The 21486-nt window shown below is 38.3% G+C and overlaps 1 protein-coding gene across 4 annotated transcripts; it reads left to right on the forward strand.

The window, feature by feature from the left end:
• The first annotated feature begins 853 nt into the window (after positions 1-853).
• wu:fc17b08 (serine-rich adhesin for platelets) lies at positions 854-21403 on the forward strand. Of its 4 annotated transcripts, none has more exons than XM_067386888.1 (7): positions 856-947; positions 5987-6052; positions 14324-14403; positions 14712-14844; positions 15079-15366; positions 15457-15559; positions 15702-21403. In XM_067386888.1, exons 5-7 carry the CDS (start codon positions 15141-15143, stop codon positions 20032-20034), a joined length of 4662 nt encoding a protein of 1553 aa, XP_067242989.1. In that variant the 5' UTR covers positions 856-947; positions 5987-6052; positions 14324-14403; positions 14712-14844; positions 15079-15140; the 3' UTR covers positions 20035-21403. The 4 variants fall into 4 exon arrangements, with proteins under 4 accessions (XP_067242990.1, XP_067242989.1, XP_067242991.1 ...); XM_067386887.1 differs by having other exon boundaries at positions 860-951; XM_067386889.1 differs by lacking the exon at positions 14324-14403 and having other exon boundaries at positions 854-951.
• The last annotated feature ends 83 nt before the right edge of the window (positions 21404-21486 follow it).

Below are 21486 nucleotides of genomic sequence, written 5' to 3' on the forward strand. Positions count from 1 at the left end.
GCGCTGCTGCTGCTGCTCTACACACGCCAGCGCCACCTGCCGGCCTGGAGACGACAGTCTTAGAACGATATTCACCAAAGAACAAAACAAAATTTTACCAGTTATTAGTTTCTGATGTTTTTGTTTTTATAGGATTGCTACAATAACCGAAACAATGGACTTGTTTATGAAATGTGTTTCTTTACATTTTTCCACAGAACCCAGTTTGAAAACCCCAGGATTAAAGGGTTTGCTCACCCAAAAATCAAAATAATGTCATTTATTACAAACCCTGAATCATACACTGATTCATTTGTGCTCCGAATCTTCCTGAAGCAGTGTTTTGAAATCGGCCATCACTAAATAAGTCGGGGTTTTTTTTTTTTTTTTGGTGCTCTAAAAATATTCTTGTATAATATTAATATTTTAAATATCTTATAATATTAATATTGAACCACTGTACTCACATGAAATGATTTAAATATGTTTTAGTACATTAATGGATCTTGAGAGAGGAAATGTCATTGCTGGCTATGCAGGCTTCACTGAGCCATCGGATTTCATCAAAAATATCTTAATTTGTGTTCTGAAGATGAATGAAGGTCTTACGGGCGTGGAACGGCATGAGGGGGAATAATAAATTACATTATTTTCATTTTTGGGTGAACTAACCCTTTAGAGGATCGAGTGAATTACAGGGCAGTGGCAATAATAATTCATATTAATTAATAACACGATGTCCACAGGATACAGCAGGTGGCGCTGTCAGTCCATCGACCGCAGAAAAAGAGAACGTCATGACGTCACATGCCGAAGCGACGCGTGTTTGCGCTATCGGTGAACGTGCGCGTTCCCGTGTTTATTCACAGTAGAAAATGGCGAGTCCGTGTACGAAGCGGCTGTGCACGACTGAGAGGTTTTTTATTCGCCAGGACGCGGACTGCTGGAGGTCTGAATTCATTCACTGTGTGGGTAAGAGCAGCACACTCTGCAGAAAACTCTATTTTCATTGTTTGTTCACGTTAGTTGAATAGAAATGTGGGCACTAATTCCTGCAGTTAGCATGCTAACGCTAACCTTCACGATCGGATCAAACCCCGTTAATCTTTGGCTTTCAGTGATCAAGTAATCATAACAGATCACACACGCGACGAGCTGTCGTTTACCTGTGACGCATTAAAGCAGTTTCTCGTCGCGATAGTGTAATTCATAAAGAGTTAAATGTACCTCTAGCTCAGTGCGCGCTCACGACCGTCTGAAAGTTGTTTTTTAAAATGCGCGTTCATTTGCAGTTGTGCATGAGCCTGATTGACAGATGAGCGAATGTCAGCGCTGCAGAAGTAAAAGCACTTCAAAAAATGAACTGTAAAGCAAATGTACTGAACTAAACGTTTATTTAATACAAAACTATATATTTACTAAATAAATAAATGTTTATTTTCGAGGTTCCCGAACTTTTGATCATTGGAATTGCCTGTGATAGGGCAAAATAATTATGTGTAATAATCATAAATTACTATGTCATTTCATAAATTTTGTCTCTTTTGACTGTGAAGCACTGATCTTGAGTTATTGATTTACTTTCATTAACAACCGCAACAAGTAAAGTGTACAACTCTATTGTGCAGATGCTTTTTTAAAAATGTGCCATTGTTCCTGTTTGTACATCATGATAAACAACAAACTGACTGGCTGCTGACAGGTCATGTGACCTGCTATTCCAGCAAACTGCAGGAACTATTGTGTACATGCAAATTTACACTGAACTACTGTGAGGAAGCGATCATGGTCTGTCCTGGATCATTAGTCATTGTGTTCATTCTTCTTTATATTTATTATCAACTGTTTATGCATTATATTATATTATTAACTGCTTATGGTGGCCATAAAAAATGCAAGCTGCTATTAAAGTTGACATGAAATGGCAGTAATAGATCATTTCTTCCACGTATATCCGGTCTCATTTCGAAGGCTGCGCCCCCTGGAAGTCCATAATATACGTCTGAAATATAATGTAATGTATAACTTTTCTAAATTGAGGCAGCCTTGATGTATGTGTCCTCTGGAGGGTGCAGTCTTTGAAATGAGACACAGCGGGATTACAGGAAAACGAAAACTTTTTTGCCATCCATCGTTTGTTGATTGGATGTTGAGATGTGGGCGTGGCACTCAAGTTGATGCGAGCTTGCAGTTGATTGGAGAGGCAGGGATTAAGTGGATGACTTTATTGTAAAAGTCCTGCATACTTCACCTGAGAGAAGAATGGTCCTTCACTGGAACATCCGGTTATGACATTTTGGTTAAACATTTCAAGTTTAAAATAAAAAAAATAAAATAAAAATTATAGGTATGCATGGAGGAATCATTTGATTTAAGATGAATAACATGCATTTAGAGAATATAGGGTGAATTTTCATTGCATGCTTGTTGGGTGATATGGCAAAAAAATAAAAAAAATTTTTTTTTTAATTGTAATGTTTAACTAGTCATCTTAAAAATGTAACTACAGTATGATTCAAGTAACATTGTCTTTATTAACCATCTGATTAAAAAGTTCTATTCCAAGAGCAGCACACCTGAAGTGATCATTGCAGAAAAGATGCATTAAAATGAAGGCAAATGTTGAACAAACGTATCTTAAACATATCATATATATACTCAGAATTATTATAAAATAAGAAAACTGCTAAATATTTCTAAGCCAAAAAGCAATGGCAATAAATAACACCAGTAATAGTCTGTTTTTAAAGTAAATGTTTTGTGAAAACAGAAAATACCAGCACATTTCAGCCTGTCACCGTCACGCAAACATGAAATATCACACGTGCTGTAGTTCTTTACAGGTTGAGCTATTTTTCCTGTTGTTTTTACGTTTGGCTGTTGCACTCGTGTCTCACATCTTCTGCAGCGTCTCACCCATGAAACGGCATTCTGAAAGCTAAAGTTCAACTCACGTCTAATAACTTTGCTTTTTTCCCCCATTCCACTGCCTGCGTATCGTTTTTTTCAACACATTAATGCATTTCTGACGAGCGAGGTGTTCTGCGTTCACGGTTAATCAGATGTGTTCGGATCATTTTCTTCTCTTAACGGTTATCATCGCTGTATTGTCAACATGTCTAATTGCTAACATTTTTATTCAAAGACTCGATTTCTCTATTTAAAGGTGCCCTAGATTCAAAAATTTAACTTATCTTGGCATAGTTGAATAACAAGAGTTCAGTACATGTAAAAGACATACAGTGAGTCTCAAACTCCATTGTTTCCTCCTTCTTATATAAATCTCATTAGTTTAAACGACCTCCGAAGAACAGGCGAATCTCAACATAACACTGACTGTTACATAACAGTCGAGGTGTACGCCCCCAATATTTCCAACATTATAAAAGGCATTAGACAAGGGCAGCCAGTATTAACGTCTGGATCTGTGCACAGCTGAATCATCAGACTAGGTAAGCAAGCAAGAACAACAGCGAAAAATGGCAGATGGAGCAATAATAACTGACATGATCCATGATAGCATGATATTTTTACTGATATTTGTAAATTGTCTTTTTCTAAATGTTTTGTTAGCATGTTGCTAATGTACTGTTAAATGTGGTTAAAATTACCATAGTTTATTACTGTATTCACGGAGACAAGAGCCGTCGCTATTTTCATTATTAAACACTTGCAGTCTGTATAATTCATAAACACAACTTCATTCTTTATAAATCTCTCCATCAGTGTAGCATTAGCCGTTAGCCACGGAGGACAGCCTCAAATTCACTCAGAATAAAACTTTAACATCCAAATAAATACTTTACTCACATAATTGGAAGCATGCATACAGCATGCATGACGAACATCTTGTAAAGATCCATTTGAAGGTTATATTAGCTGTGTGAACTTCGTAAATGCGCTGTAATATAGTCGAGAGCTCGTGTGGCAGGGAGCACGCGTCTTAAAGGGGCGGCGCCGAGTGTAAATCAGTGCATAGTTAATGATGCCCCAGAATAGGCAGTTAAAAAAATGAATTAAAAAAAATCTATGGGGTATTTTGAGCTGAAACTTCACAGACACATTCAGGGGACACCTTAGACTTAATATATTACTCTTTATTAGGGATGCTCATTTCGGTTAACTTTCTCGACCGACAACCGACGCTCGTTATCCGATTATTAACCGTTAACTGATAAGATTAAAATGTTGTATAGCGTATATGATGATAATATGACATATATATGACATTAAATAAAAAAATACAATTGACGAGTGTCTGTGTCTTCCACGGGTTTATTTTAACATGCAAACAGCAGCATAGAACAGATAAACAACAGAACCTGGATTCACATTATCAAATTCGCACCTGCATAATTTAAATAAAAAGGCATAAAATAAATAGGCCTACACTAAATATTTATCACTTAAATGTTTAACAAATTAAGATGACAAAAAAAAACACGGTGAATCGATTGAAGCTTTGAACAACCGGTATTTTAGACATTTTTTCCGTCAAATAAAAATAGCAGGCCTACCTCAAGGATTGTTATTTGTTATGACCACGGACGGTGTACGGTGTCCATTAACTACAAATCCTCACGAAAACTTCAGTCAAGCCAGCTCGCGCGTCAATCTGAGAGATCGGCCTCTTACCTTAAAGTGTCAAATTTCTTGGTTTCTGAATGGACGGTTTTGCTTGATTGACAAACGCTAACGTTCGGCCACGATTTATATACCATCGTCCTGTCCTAAAACGTTAGCACGCTGTGATCAATTGCTTGGAGATCGCGTGTTTCTCTGTTCGAGAGCGCATTTCCTCTTCTTCACATCTGCGACAAAACAGTTGATTATTTATGAAGGAAAGCTCACAGAAACGTGAAAATGGTCTCATTTGAAAGAAAATATCCTAAGCTAAAAGATGATATATTGTGACTGATTGAAGCAGCCCTTATCAAAAGTTCGGGGGGGTCGATTTCTGTCTTTTCAAAAGTGCGGGGTCGTCATGACCCCCCTGTCCCCCGTGCCTATCGAAATGGTCAGTACTTCTTTTCGCTCGCTTCATTTTGCTTGTTGCTTAGCGAAATATGTCTGGCACGTGTGAAACGCCCCGCCCCGCGAGTTAACAAATAAGCATATATGTAACTATATATAGCATATTTTTCTTTAACCATGCAGCAAAAAAAAACAAACAAACAAACAAACAAAACAAAAAAAACGTTTAACTGATAGTATTAATCGGTTAAAATTCTTACTTTCGGTTAACGGTTAAACGGTCAATGTGAGCATCCCTACTCTTTATATTATATTACATCTACTAATGAACTCTTTGAGAACATCCAAAAGTCCTTCTCACTCCAATCGGTTACATTTGTTTATCCCCATTTATCTGTTCTTATGATTTTAATATGCATTATCAACATTTTACGTTGTTTGATATTTATTTATTTTTTTTTGGGGGGGGGGGTCTCGACTGGTTGGTTACCGCCGCTCATATCACTCCTTCAAGTCACCATGAAATTAAAATGGACAGTTCTTTTGTTTTTGTTTTTTTAATGGAAAATTGCAGTGTTTATATATTAAATACATTAAATATGCCTCCTTTCCCACACAACAACATCTCAACATCAAGATTTATCACTGCACATCATCATCGTGTTAAATTCATGCTCTTGAATCAGAATCTCTTCTCCTCCCTCTTGCAGCATCTCTTCTCTTCTCTGATGATGAGGGCGGGGCAACCTGTCACTCACATGAGATCCACCAATAGCAAACCACAATCATCCAATTAATTCCCTACAAACAAAATCAAGCCCCGCCCTACATTTGTTGTTGTTCATGAAGCGTTTCACAGTAGGAAAGAAAAGACTAGCGCGACTTAAGTTTCATAATGACTTTAAAGAGTTCTGAGTTTACTCCCCTCTTTCCGCTCTATGCATTATCATTGTTAAATGGAGATTTATCGTGATTAAAGTAGAAGAGAACTGAGAATCTGGACTTGAACGTTTCTCTCTTCTCCTCTGAATAGGTCTTGACAATATCTTGGAAGTGTTTCTTGGAACGCAGGTTGTGGAGGACCTCAGGCTTTTAAAAGGTAAGTTTCTCTGAGGTAACCGTACAATGTAAAAATAGTCAGTGCATAGTGTATTCATTATAAATAGAGTATTATTAAAGCTGCAGAAGTGATTCAGTCAAGGTCAGTGAGTGAATCCCTCTTTTCTTTTGTTTTTTGATTAACATTGACACAGACCGCAGCATTTATTATATTAACATCTAATGCACTGAACTAATATAATGTTACGCATCAGGTTCCCCCCCCAACTGTTTACATCCACTTAAAACATCACATCAGCATGGCATGCATCGTAAAACTCTTATACTCCTCAGCTCTGGAATTTGTCCTGTTGTCAGTAGCACAGGCGAACGTAGCATTCGTTTACTGTCGACGACTTGCCGCACATCCAGTGTAGACAGAATCTCTAATTATAATGGGTTCCAATGGATCCAATGTCCAATTTTTTAAGTGTTTATTTAACACTCATAAATAATTTCTATTCACATGGCTTTTTGCTCATTGGGAAACTAATATTTCAACTCTCCAGTCGAATTAAATCTGTCATGTGGCATTCAATGACTTGGGTTTATAAGGTGATAGAAAGTAATAATACTAATATGTGCCAAAATATATATTATAAATAAAAATATATCATGTGCAGAGATCAAAAGTTTGGGGTCGGTAAGGTTTATTAATGTCTTACATACAATTAGGGCTGGTTGATAAAATAATGATTATTGCGATATATTTTTCCATGGTAAAACTTTAACAAAAGTTTGATAGGTGTTCGATATAATGTTTATGCACTATGCAAATAATGCTGCGCATGCTTGTTGCTCTGGAGAAAATAACTGATAAGCCCAGACATTTCTGTTGCGTCTGAGAGACATTAAACGGCAAACGTTCCAGAAACGTAACGACACAGAGCGGCTCGTTTGAAGGCTTTTCAATCCAAAAATCATCAACATTGACCATGATTTACTGTAGTAACACTAACTGAAACCATGGGATTGTGGCAGAAATGTGGGATATTCATATAGAATTTTATTATATTATTAATGTAGACATTAAAGGAGTAATTTAATGGCAGTATTTAAGTTGTTGCAGTTTTTGTGCATTTGTATTTATACTAAATTTCATTAGGCTACTGTTTTTCATGTCAAATACCATAGAAACCATATAGCCTAGTTACTTTTTACCATGATAGTAAGGTGCAATGTGTGTTTTTACCTGTGGGTAACATGATCCAAATACTATGGAAGACCAAATTTTACCCTATAAAATGTTGCCCTTTAAAAAAAAGAGGTTATTACAATTTTTTTGCAGATCTTTCTGTTTTTTTTCCACGAACAAAAATTTACATCTGCATCCCAACTCAAGCTACTGTGAAATGTGCAGTTTTAAGAGAGACATGTAATATTAATCTGTGAGATGTTCGTCACAGTTAACTGTCTGGTTTCTACAACATTCACTCGACAGCAAAAATCTGCCTTTAAACTTGAAAGAAATAAATATTAGACATTTATCATTGTTATAATTATCGTTATCGACTGATGAAAAATGTCATCGTTATAACTTTTTTGGCCATATCGCCCAGCCCTAGTTAGAATTAAGTTAAATATGAAGTATTAATTAAGTATTTTAAGTTAAATATAATATAAATATGCACTGTTCTCGTAAGTCGCAAATAATATGCACACTGCCTCGCCAAGTCAATGTGCACTTCTGCCAAGATGTAATTCTTGTTGCATGAAATCAAGCAGACTTGAATTTCTGTATATAACCCATTTGCAAATTGGAATATCATATAAAACATTTGTGAATAAAGTAGTGTTCCCATCCCATGTGTTGAGAACTAAATCACCACTTCCTGGGAAATTGGTGCAAAATATCAGTAATAAAAATGTTAGTTGCTTCAATCGGGCTCTTTTTCTCCTCCATCATAAATGAGTTTCATCTCGGAGCGTCAGACGAAACACAATAAACGCTGTCATGTGATCTTGCGTTCGGATGCTGGTGTTTGGGAACACAATCATGTGAGACGCTTCTGGAGGGGATTAAACCAAATCATTCTGATGACTTTGACTCCGGCGTAGTTTGTTCATGTCTTTTCGGATAAACAAATTATCCGCCTCAATTCAGTGCACAAGTTTTTAATGAACATTTTTAGAATTTATGTGCATCTTGCCATTTTCATCCAGCGTTTTTTGTTTGTTTTTGTTTTTTTAGTACAATATCCCAAAATACACATTAAAAAATAGGTGGATGGAAACATAGCTAGAGTGATGAAACAGATGGGCCAAAACAAACTGATATGTCAGGAAAGATCTGTGCAAAAACCAACACCTCTGTTTTTGGGTGGCTGGCATTTATGTATGTATTTTTGACAGCACTGTTTGTAGGATAGGAAGAGGGGAGCTGGGGTTCCCAACATCACCTCTTTCTGTGTTAGGGATGGTAGGTTAGTGGATGAATAATGCCAGTGGTTCCTGTGGTGCTGGATCTCCAGAGTGATGTAAGAAATCATATTTACACAAGTTGTGAATGTGAATAATTTACCTCAGGAATTCAGTAATATATGAACTACCCATGAACTTAGATAGTGCATAATGATAAAGGGCCTACAGTTCTGCTCATAAGTTTACATACCCCTTGCAGAATATGCAAAATGTGTCTTGAATAAGCTATTTCACATAACATACACTATATTGCCAAAAGTTTTGGGACGCCTGCCTTTACGTGCACATGAACTTTTATGACGTCCCATTCTTAATCCGTAGGGTTTAATATGGAGTTGGCCCACCCTTTGCAGCTATAACTGCTTCAACTCTTCTAGAAAGGCTCTCCACAAGGTTTAGGAGTGTGTTTATGGGAACTTTTGACCATTCTTCTAGAAGTGCGTTTGTGAGGTCAGGCACTGATGTTGAAGGCCTTGCTCACAGTCTACGCTCTAATTCATCACAAAGGTGTTCTGTCAGGTTGAGGTCAGGACTCTGTGCAGGCCAGTCAAGTTCCTCCACAACAAACTTGCTCATCCATGTCTTTATGGACCTTGCTTTGTGCACTGGTGCGCAGTCATGTTGGAACAGGAAGGGGTCATCCCCAAACTGTTCCCACAAAGTTGGGAGCATGAAATTGTCCAAAATGTCTTGGTATGCTGAAGCATTAAGAGTTCCTTTCACTGGAACTAAGGGTTGAACAACTTTACACTTGGCACAATGCAGTCAGGCAAGTACCGTTCTCCTGGAACCGCCAAACCCAGACTTGTCCATCGGATTGCCAGATAGAGAAGCATGATTCGTCACTCCAGAGAACGTCTCCACTGCTCTAGAGTCCAGTGACGACGTGCTTTACACCACTGCATCCGACGCTTTGCATTGCACTTGGTGATGTAAGGCTTGGATCAGCTGCTCGGCCATGGAAACCCATTCCATGAAGCTCTCTACGCACTGTTCTTGAGCTAATCTGAAGGCCACACGAAGTTTGGAGATCTGTAGCTATTGAATCTGCATAAAGTTGGTGACTTCTGCGCACTGTGATCCTCAGCATGCGCTGACCCCCGCTCTGTGATTTTACGTGGCCTACCACTTTGTGGCTGAGTTGCTGTTGTTCCCAATTGCTTCCACTTTATGACACCACTAACAGTTGACCGTGGAATATTTAGTGGTGAGGAAATTTCACGAATTGCACAGGTGGCAACCTATCACGGTACCACGCTTGAATTCACTGAGCTCCTGAGAGTGACCCATTCTTTCACAAATGTTTGTAGAAGCAGTCTGCATGCCTAGGTGCTTGATTTATACACCTGTGGCCATGGAAGTGATTGAACACCTGAATTCAATGATTTGGAGGAGTGTCCCAATACTTTTGGCAACATAGGGTTATTTTGTCTTGTGGACTATATGTACACTGTAACAAAGTTTACATGCCCTTGATTCTTAATACTGTGTGTGGATGGATGATCTACGACCGTTATTTTGTTTTGTGATGGTTGTACATGAGCCTCTTGTTTGTCCTGAGCAGTTAAACTGCCCAATGTTCTTCAGAAAAATCCTCCAGCACCTGCATGTTTGATCCTTTAACAGCTGTGACTGTATGATTTTGAGATCCATCTTTTAACACTGAGGATTACTGAGGGACTCGTAGGTAAAAAAAAGGTACAAACATTCAAAAAGGTGAAAACATTCACTGATGCTCAAGAAGGAAACATGATGGATTGAGCCGAGGGTGTAAACTTTTTGAACAGGATGGTGTAAATGTTTATTTTGTTTAAAGATTGTATTTTTTCCATATATTACTGCCCTTCAGAAGCTACATAAAATTCTTGCATTTTTCCCAGAAGACAAAAAAATAAGTAAAATTTACTTGCATCCAATTTAAAAAGTTTACACCCAATTTTTATGATCCCTCTTATTTTGTTAAAATTATTAACATTTTGCATATTATGCAAGGGGTGTGTAAACTTATGAGCAGAACTGTATGTAAACCTGGTCACTTCATGTGTTTTCTCTGATTTGATAGCGATCCGATTGTGTAAATTCCTTCCGAAACTAACTAAATCCGATCACTCTAACCACTTCAGGAGGTGGTCTGTGAGTAAAATTGTAAATTAAACATTTTTAACAAATCTGATAGTTGTCTGATCAAAACACAAGTGTACATGCCCATAGTCAGTAAAAAGGATTTCAGTATTTTCTGTCTAATCATTAAATTGGGGAGAGGTGTGATGCTTTTTCGGTGCTGTCAAAATAAACACCCAATTTTCAACACTTATTTTAACATAAGGTATATAATGTACAGATTTCTGGCTTGTTAAAAAAAAATTAAACTTACATAGTTATCTTTGTGAGCACAGACTGGTTTGTAATGCTCATTTAAAGTCATCAAAACTTCAGGTTCTGTGTCTCATAAAGTAATGCGTGTTCCACAGGGTCTGTTTCCATGGTGACTTCTGGTTTCAGCGCTTTTTTTAAGAATATCTGTATTTTTAGGCTGAATGAAGATATGCAATGTACATCTTGGTATTTTCTATTATGAAGCGGGTTAAATGTTTAGCTCTCCCCCTGCACTTTGGATCAGTGAAGAGGATGTGTGGGGTCTTCAGGAAATGGAAGGAAAGCACCAGGTCCAGACGGTGTTTCGCCAGCCTGTCTGAACCTGTGCTGGCCGTCATCATCTCACAGATCTTTAACACATCACTGGAGCTGTGTGAAGACCCTTCCTGCTTCAAACACTTCACCATTATCCCCATCCCAAAGAAACCCAAAATCGCAGGACTTGATGAATACAGACCTGTTGCTCCAACATCTATTATGAAGTCATTTAAGAGCCTGACGCTAGCCCACCTGAAGGACACCACTGGACTCTTGCTTGCATACACAATGGTGATGAGTTTGCATATAGGCAAGAGGTTGAACAGCTGGCTGTCTGGTGCAGTCATAACAACCTGGAGCTGAACATGCTCAAAACAGTGGAGATGATTGTGGACTTCAGGAGAAACCCCCCAGCATTATTCCCACTCATCATGAAGTGGAGTCATTCAGGTTTCTGGGCCCTCATTTATCAACAGTGCGTAGAAAAGGTTCTATATTTTGTCCAACGAATGAAATTTAGAATGTGCCTAAGTACAAGAAAATCCGCATTTATCAAACGTGCGCACACAGTTCTTACGCACGTGAGTAAGCAATCATTGTTGATAAATCCCACATGTGCGTAAGTGCCATGCTCGTTCACGTTCAAGGTCATTAGCATTCGGAAACGCCTCCAATGAACCATATATGGTGGCAAAACTTCCCTTTAAAAGTCACGTGATTGTGTTTTTTCCTCACCGTAATAATAGCAAAGAGAGCTCTTGCCAAGCAGATCAGCATGATCTTGGAAAACGTGCTTTCTGGAGCGCATTGTTTGCAAAGTCTTCCAATAATGCAAGATAAAATAAAGTTTACTTAATTTTTACTTAAGTATTTGCACACAAACCCATATTTGAAATTTACTTAAATAGTTTATAAGTTACTCTACATAGCTAAGATAAGTAAAATTATAAGTAACTTAAACTTTATCAGTAAAAAGTTAAGTAATTTCTATTTAGTTTAAAACTCTCTTGCAATACATTTCACACAAAACAATATAACACTGAATGAAACCATGATGTTGATATGTATGCTTTTACTTAGAAACATCTAAACAGATAATATGAAAGATATTGTGTAGACATGATATCTACACATTAAAGGAACACTCCAGTTTTTTTGAAAATAGGCTCATTTTCCAACTCCCCTCGAGTTAAACAGTTGAGATTTACCGTTTTCGAATCCATTCAGCCGATCTCCGGGTCTGGCGATACCACTTTTAGCATAGCTTAGCATAGTTCATTGAATCTGATTAGACCGTTAGCATCGCGCTTAAAAATGACCAAAGAGTTTTGATATTTTTCCTATTTAAAACTTGACTCTTCTGTCGTTACATCATGTACTAAGACCGTCGGAAAATAAAAAGTTGCGATTTTCTAGGCTGGAAAAAACAGCTGGAAAACAGCAAAAAATTGACCTCATTAATTATTCAAGGCCAAGTGCATGATGGGAACACCAGTATCAGAAAATTTGAGTAGTTTAACTTAATTTTATAATGTTGATGTTTACACTGTAATTTCTACAAGCTTAAATTGAGTACTACTAAATAACTTCCATTTGTTTTGTTTTTTGTTTGTTTTACAGTGACACCAATTACGCACTGTGTGTAAAACTAGACAATTGATAAATTGAGTGTTTTATAAATAAAGGAAACACAGGACACGTGGATTGCTTAATGCATACTGTGACACTCTTAAATGATTTTTGTGTGTAGTGTCACTATTCTACCACTAGATTATCTGCGTAAGCATGCTCAGAGGTGTGCTTATATTTACACACATTTCTACGTTTAAGTACAAGTTGGTGAATCCCACACTTTGCGTGAAACTGTTCTACATCACACATGTTCCCGCCGCTACCGTCATGGCACGAAAATACTAATAATTAACACAACTTAATTTTGGAAAAATACTTTTACATTACAATGCATTTTACTGTTTTTAGTTGAAGTGAGCAGCAGGTCAAAACAGCAGTGTGGATCACACCACAAGCACTCAGGATCGTTAGTGGTAATGATATTTCGGCACTATATCCTCTAGTAGTTTTATCTAAAGCCAGACACACTTCATTCAAGCTCTTTCAGCTATGTGCACGTTCTTTCTTTCTCCAGACGCGGGCCACTTTAAAGGGTTAGTTCAGCCAAAAATGAAAATTATGTCATTAATTACCCTCATGCCGTTCCAGACCGGTAAGACCTTCATTAATCTTCAGAACACAAATTAAGATATTTCTGATGAAATCCGATGGCTCAGCGAGGCCTGCATAGCCAGCAATGACATTTCCTCTCTCAAGATCCATTAATGTACTAAAAACATATTTAAATCAGTTCATGTGAGTACAGTGGTTCAATATTAATATTATAAAGCCACGAGAATATTTTTGGTGCTGATATACCAATGTCATCGTCCATTGTGATGTTTCACTGTAGACTTCGTCCGATTGCCAATTTGGTAGACATTGCCCAATCCTAATTCACATATCTTTATTTTTTTTATTTTGCTATCTGTGTACTGTTCTTTGTACTGGAAGCTTCTTCTGTCACCAAAACAAATACCTTGTGTGTGGTGTGTGCATGTGCAAACATGCTTGGCAATAAATCTCTCTGATTCTAATTCAAATATTTAGGTAATTGGAATAAGTCAAAATCCCCAATTCTCTCTGGTGTCCATTATTATTGTTTTTCAAAGAACATGCATACTGATAATGCATGAATTAGTCACTATGAACATTTATGGTAGATGCTTTTATACATTATACAAATGTACATGGGTAAAAGAAATGGAAATTCACATGCTGAAAAACATAGCCGTTTTGCTGCTTTTCCCACCTCACCAGTGGGTGGCACTGTCACCAAACCTAGCAGGTATGTTCAGATCATGGTGCCAATGGCTGAAGATTACTTGAACCAAATTTGGTGGATACGGGACAAAACTTAGTTTTGCAACCCAAAACAATAGTCAGACTTTGAGCTGGTGCTACAGGATTTGAATAAAATTAATTACACAGGTATAAGGAGGCTTTTGATTGACTTTTTCTGTTTATACAAAAAAATGGACTGCTAGTTAGTATGTAAACCTGCTAGTAACTTTTTAGCAGTAGCAGCATTCTGTGTTCGGTACAGTTTGGTCTTTCCCTTCCCTGCACACACGGTTGAATTTTGCCTCTTCTTTTGGATCCACAGATTGTAAGCCTGCAAGTGTGTCAAATTGGTCATTTGCTGAAAATTGTCTTTTCTGCTGCTTAAGACGAGAAAAAGTGAAGGTAGTTTTTTTTGTTCATTTACTTTTTTTCCCCCTCTTTCCTGATATTTCAAAAGACCTTGGAAGAACCGTTTTGTTTTTTTTACCTGTTTTTCTTGCTCTAGCTATACTATGAGCACATTACTTGAAATGACTGTAGAGTCCAAAGGACACAATGGTTTCAATTGTAGCTTTTTAAATGTTAATTCCTTTTTCCTTGGTATTTGCATACATTAAGTACATGTTGCATGTGTGTCTCCTAGATGTAAAAGACCTCCACCCTTATTCTTATTCCACCCTTGTTTTTTTGTTTTTTTACCCCATGAACAGGAACATGTAGTTGCACTCAACAAACAAATTGTGGAAAGTGGAGGAAAACCTTTATTAGGTAAAGATCCTTCTAATATTACCAGACTGGAATGGCAGTCAGAAGAATTCCTGAATGCAGTGTTACACAGGAAAAGTGAGTATACTGCATATGGTCTGTCATTTGTGCAATAATGAATGATCAGACATGGTGCATTATAGTAATGGGAATGTCTGCAACTTTTACTCATTTAATGTGGGCAGTAACTGTTCGTACTAGAGTTGATCAAGTTGTAGCATTTTTATTTAGCCTACCCTATGAAGAATTTCACAACATGTACACATCAACTGTGATTTATCATTTTAACATGTCTGATTGAACTGTCAACAGAATACACACCAAGAATTCCAGATCCGCACATCCCTGTGGTGGCCTGTGATATCGTTCAGCAGATGATTAATGAGTTGGCTACGTATTATACCTCACAAAACAAACACTGCTCTCAGGACTCCCTGCAAAACAATGGAAAAAAGGACCAAAGCTTTCTGAAAACTAGCTGTGTCACTTCAACCACTGCTGTCAATATAGCTTCTGCTCAAAACAAGTTCATCATGGTGGACCAAGATGCCCCGCTGGATCTCTCTGTGAGAAAGTTCAAAGTAGAGGACATTGAGCAAGGTGCAGTAAAGAATTATGAATATATATAAAGAGTTACTAGTTTAAATGAAATCTCTTCAATTTAGCTTTGAACGGTTTGTGTCTCTCTAGATGGAGTTCTTGACCTCTCGACGAAGAAGAATTTAAGCAAAAGCCATGCGTCTTTAAGGAATTCTAATGTTCATGCCAGCCCGGCTACACATTTGGTCAAAAAGTAAGGGAAACCGGGACTCTATTGATATATTCTATTGATTATATGTATTATTTGCTGATCACATAAAGACATGTATTTTAGGATTATATCAGTTTGAGATGGTGTCTATAATAAGTCTAATTGTTTTTGCATGGTCTTTCAGGGACTCTGTCAAAGAAGTCAGTCTTGCCCAAGAAGGAGATCTACAGTCTGTGTCCACTTTGGAACAGTTCATGTCTAAGCTTTGTTTGCATCACCAGCGCCAAATAGTTGATGCATTAGGCTTCCTACAAAGCGAAGTCAAGACTGTGGCTGCTTCCAACCATTTCCAAGCAGCCACTCCAAATTTGACTGAGAAGCAAGTGAAAACCAGCTGCATTAATGTATCATTTGAAACGAGGTCTGAAAGAGCATGTTCTGTGGATGCTGCTGTGAGCATTACTAAGTCTCAAGAGTCGTCTGCTATCAGGACTAGTCAAAAGCCTACTGGACAGGTTCTAAATGCAGATGTTTCCAGTGTTGCACGTGTAACAACTGAAAAACCAGTAGACCTTTGCAAGATGGAAGTTTTGTCGTCTTCATCTTGTGGAACAGGTGATGAGTGTGGAGGTGAAAGTTCTCCAAACAAATTTGTCGTCATGACAAAGACAACTACTGATCATCAGGAAGCCAAAAAATCATTAGGGTCAAGCATTCAGCAAATTCAACGTAGCGATTCTGTAAAGTGTCTATCCAGTGCCGAGCGATGTTTGCCGACATGTGCTGCAGAGTCTGATCATGCAGACCTGTTATCAAAATGCACACAGAAGAGCTCTTTTGCACAAAGTGAAGATGCTGTTGTAAAGCCCTACACAATTCAAAAGACATCAAATGTAGTTTTACCAATATGTCCAAGAACAGCCAGGAAAAGCAGAAAAGGTTCTTGCCTTAGGCAAAGTAATGGCTCTTTAAGTTGTATCATAAATGATACCGATAGCCATTGTGACTTGGTGTATATTAGAAAATCAATAACAGAATGTCAGCTTCAGTCTCGTAATCGATTGCATCCGCGACAAAATGCTCGGAAGAGCACAAGAGGGCACAAGTACGTCGAGGAGTACTTGGAACTAAAAACTGTCCGTACGCTAGCTCGTAAATCTATAGTTGATTCCACTGGGAATTGTCCAGCTCATATACCAGACATGCACATCTCAGTCGCTCCGAAGCACGCCCTTTCTAATTCTGGCAGTGTTCCTCTCGTAAATGCACCTTTTGCAGGGGACTGCATGATAAATGTTATTCAGAAATTATCATCGGAGCAGATAGCAGAGAATGAAATGCCAGGAGATGTTGTGAAAGTAACTGGTCTCGGTCTGGTGGTTGAAACCAGTCAGACGGGAAAAGTTGGAAGTAATGGGCAAATTTCCCATGAATCATCTTGTAAACAGAGTGAATTAACCATGCAACCAGATTTGATCACAGAAGCTATCATTGCTCCTGCATTAGTGCAAGAAGAAGACACGGACATGGTAGAAATCAAAGAAACGACTGAAACGGAACTCGCTGTACAGAAAGAAGGATGCGAGTCCCAAATTGGACTCATGCCAGAAGAGGTGGTATGTGGTACAGAAAGTAAGGCTGAGTGTGAGGATAAATCTTTGGAACCATCACTGATCACTGTATCCCCCAACATGGCCAAAGAGTCATCTGATGGAGTCGACGTGGAACCAAGAAATGATCAAGAAATGTCAAATCCCACAGATGTTGAGACTGCAGCAGATGTCCAGAAAAAATCTGAGGCATCCGAAATAAAGGAAAACACTGACGAGGATAGAAGTTCTCAAGAGCAAGTTTTGCATGACACTGAAAGTAATCCACAAACAGCGAACTCCCAACTACCAGCGAAGGATCAAGGGGATTCAGCAGTGTCCAGCCTGACTGAAGTCTCTACTGTACAACCACTTGTAAAATGTAAGGAGAATGATAAGGATCTGCATACCCCAAAAGTTCTGAATGCAAAACATGCAGTGTCCTCAGACAGATGTTTACGTAGTAGAGGTTCAAAAGGCAGCGTTGACGTTATGAAAGACTCTGTGACGTGTGCTGCATCTGAACTTGAGCATGCCAATGATAAAAGCCCAAAGACTACTGAAACAAATGTGCATATTGGGGTAGAGCATGATATGAAAGCTCTAGGCATTCTTGAATCCCCCCAGGAGATCCCAGCTGCCAAACCTTGTAATAGTCTGGTTGTGGATCATGCAGTCAAAACAAGACAAAAATCAAGAAACGCAACTTCTTTCGAAAGGGATAAGTACCCGAGTCCAAGCGACAAAACGAATGATGAGTTGCCAAGTGTTTTGTCACCTGAGGTTCTTCCAGAAACTGTAAGCACCACCTCCACCACCACAGAGAGTGGAAAACACCACAAACCGAACAATCAAGCCTCTGAAAGCTCTGAAAATATGCCACTTAAAAATGAAACTACTCCTATTGAACTATCAGATAGCAGAGAATGTTCACCCATCAAAAAATCTCCACCAAGCTCTGAAAATATGCTTTTGAGAAGCAGAAGTAACACTGAACAGCCTTTTAGTAGCAAACTGAGCAATCCAACAGAAGGCCATTCAGAAAAGCAAGGGCAGATGTCTTTAAGAAAGAACAGCCCTGCTACTGAGCAGGCAACTAATAAAGATTTGTGTACGTCTTCCGAGGAAGTAACGCGTATGCCTCTACGAAGCAGGACTATTAGCACAACTAAACAGACTGTTACTAGAGATTCTCCTGTTAAAGGTTCCATTAAGAGTTGCATCAGTGAACAATCTATCAGTTCACAGTCCAGTAGTACCTGCAGAAAAACAGAGACCAGTGCGCACATGCCCTTAAGAAGCAGTGCCAGTTTAATTGCAGAACCTCCCCATGACAACAAATCTGCAGTTGTAGATGGATTAGAGAGCCCAGGGCGTATGTCGTTGAGAAGAGGAAATGTATCTAATGCTGAAAAGTTGTTTGGCTCAACAACGTCCCCTAGTAAAAATAAACGTCCTTCGAGACAACGAGAGGTTTCAGCATCCTCAAGTGGGGAAGCAGAAGAGAGCCCATTGAGTTCAAAACTTAAAATCCAAAACCAGAAGCATATGGAGGCCCAAATAAGAGGTTCTTTGAATCTGCCAGATGAATCCTTACGCATAGCTGGTTTTCAGAGGACTGAACCAGTTGTTTGTAGTCCCCCCAAATTTTTGGAGGTGCTAAGGGGAGAAGAACACCAGCAGGTAATTTCAAACTTAAATGCAAAATTTGATAAAATGCACAAAGGTTGGGTACAAATGGACAAGGAGGGTCAGCCTGCACCGAAACCCAAAAACAAGGCAGACAGACTTAAAGAAATCTGGAAAAGCAAACGCAGAGTACGAAAGTCAAGACCATTAGAACAACAGAAGTTTTCCCCTGTGCAAATGCTTTTCATGAAGCCCTTTGACTTGCCCAGTATCTGCAGATGGTTCCTGCAGTCAACCGAAACAAAATCTCTTGTAATTGTTAAGAAGGTGAACACCAGACTTCCTTCGGAAACACAGTTGTGTTTTCACTCTTCAGCGGCAGGAGCAGGGTCCTCTCATGGCATATTTCCTAGCCTCCAAGCCGAACGGTTGAAGAAGCATTTGAAAAAGTTTGCTATTGCATCACCAGTGAAGAATACCCCCAAGAATCAAAGACTACTTTCTAAAGCTTTAGGTCAGGGTATTTCTGCGATGAGGAGTAAAGAAAAGCATGAACCGACAACTGCCACGCGGATCTCTACAAAGGCGCAGAGTCTTGCTGGAGTGACACCGGCACAGGCTCCCGAGGGCCTCGGTGCGATCGCAGGCAGTGCGAAAAATCCAGCAAGTGCTCGAATTCTTAGGAAGTATTCTAACATGCGTGAGAAACTTCAGGTTCAGCAAAACAAGAAATGCAAAGAGAAAACATTTAAAGGTGCTCGTTTGAAGGCAGCATTAATTCCAAAGAAAGCCAACAAACAGAAATTACAGACACGAAAAGGACCGAAGTCTGTGGTTGTCCAAAGGATCTCATCGCTCTCCAAAAAGGCAAAGGCAAAAGCAAACTCTGCCCTCAAAGAACGGGCTTTGAAAAAGAACCCATGTCACAAAGACTGTGCCTCTCGAAAGAGGTTGCAGGCACTCAAAAAAGTGACGAAAGGTGAACATGTCTCGACTAACACCTCGAGTAAAAAACAGATACTGCTCAAAACCGGGACTGATAAGGCACAGCAAATGAAAACAAGTGGGACTAAAGTTGACGTAAAGAAATCGGGGCTCCCAAAAGGCCTTAATAATTTAGAACCACAATCTTTAGATATGGACATTAAGCCTCTGGCATTGGAAGACCAAGTGTTAACTAGGTCTCAAAGAAAGATGGAAGTCACCTCTTCACAGACCGGCTCTCCTAAATCCTCCACAAAGCGAGGTTTGGAACCACTGGTCACTCCAACAAAACGTACAAGGACCTCAAAACCATGAGATAGGTGTACAGGTACTAGAACTGGTGTAGAAATGTTTCACAAGAACAAGGGGTGCTGATGCTTTTCAGACTGTTCCTTTCTTGGAAGGACACATTTATTTTTGAAGCTATTTTTGAAGCTTGGCAGTACGTTTTCAGAGTTTTAAATATATTGTCATCTGAGAGAGATTTGTCTTTGAAACGAAGGAACTTGACAGCTCTACCTAACAGTGTCAAATTTTTTTCAAATATGCTTTAAGAAATCTATTTGTTTGTTACAGAAAATTGATATTTTTCCCTTGATGGAGCCGTTAATGTCAAAACAAGTCAATAAATAAAGGTTCTGATTCCCTTTTAATGGGGCATTTTAAATATGGGTTATTAACTCAATAACTCTCATGTTTGTTTGACCGTTACATTGTATAGCTTATTATTACAGCAACTTGTAATATTGAACCAGATATTATTTAAGGAGTGATCCACAATTCTAAAACAATTAATAATTTTAGTTAATTAAAGTGGCTTTGTAACCTGAATAATGTGCCTTTTTTTCTTATCTGTATTTATAAGTAATTGAGTTTGCCTCAAGAAATAAAGCCTCATTCTTTTTGCACATAGATGAGAGAAATTTGTCCCAAAATTCTTCATAAGATCATTAATTAATTTTTTTTTCTTGTATTCTTAATTACTAATTTCCCTATTCTCTTTTAGAGCACCGAAGTTTAAAAATGTTGTAGTTAATATTTTCATACAGTCTACCAGTGCTGTACTTCCTCAGTTTCTTTGAGATGATGATTTATGCATAGAAACTTGTCTATATCACTTTTGTTTCTCAAGTAGATTTTCTATAGTGAAGAGTACGGATATGAATTATGGTCTCAAAGGTTCTAAAACAGCTGTATTTATGATGCTAAAAGGAAACTATGCAAGATTACAGGTTTTCTAAAAGGTTTCTGCTCTAATCCAGTTTAATCACGAGAGCCTTTTTTTTCAGCTTACTCTTACATAATTGCATTGTTTTAATATTTTTAAACATTACTTAAAGGTCAAAAAAGTACATTTAATATGTAGTTTACATATACCAGTGTTGAAGACCTTAGCCCACTTATATGGTTTTTTGGTGTCATGGGGGAAAAAAAAGATGAAAATGTAAATGAACTTGGTTTCGAGCTGTATATGCATTGTCTTTTGTCAGTTTTTCATGAATTTTGTTCAGATGTTTTTTTTTTTTTTTCCTAAAAGTAAACAAGTGATGAATGAAGTAAAGAATGTGCAGTGAAAGTTGGTTCTCAACCGTGTAATTTCATCCAGAAAATGCAATGTGTGTAGAAGCTAATGTTTACAATAACCACAGCATTTATTTATAGTGAATCATTAATAATTCAGTTTTGCTTCTCAAGGCCCCGTCCACCCCCAACCAGTTCCTCACATGTATGGTTTGATAAAATGTGCCAGGAACCAAATATTTTGCT

The sequence above is a fragment of the Chanodichthys erythropterus genome, chromosome 5 (genome assembly GCF_024489055.1).
Source record: "Chanodichthys erythropterus isolate Z2021 chromosome 5, ASM2448905v1, whole genome shotgun sequence".
NCBI lineage: Eukaryota > Metazoa > Chordata > Actinopteri > Cypriniformes > Xenocyprididae > Chanodichthys > Chanodichthys erythropterus.

What these genes read in the sequence shown, in the direction of transcription:
- wu:fc17b08 (XM_067386889.1), top strand. Translation starts at nt 15,141, where the DNA reads ATGATTAATGAGTTGGCTACGTATTATACCTCACAAAACAAACACTGC. An exon ending in AGTAGAGGACATTGAGCAAG is followed by an intron (nt 15,367 to 15,456) that starts GTGCAGTAAAGA and finishes GTGTCTCTCTAG; the next exon opens with ATGGAGTTCTTGACCTCTCG. An exon ending in GCTACACATTTGGTCAAAAA is followed by an intron (nt 15,560 to 15,701) that starts GTAAGGGAAACC and finishes ATGGTCTTTCAG; the next exon opens with GGACTCTGTCAAAGAAGTCA.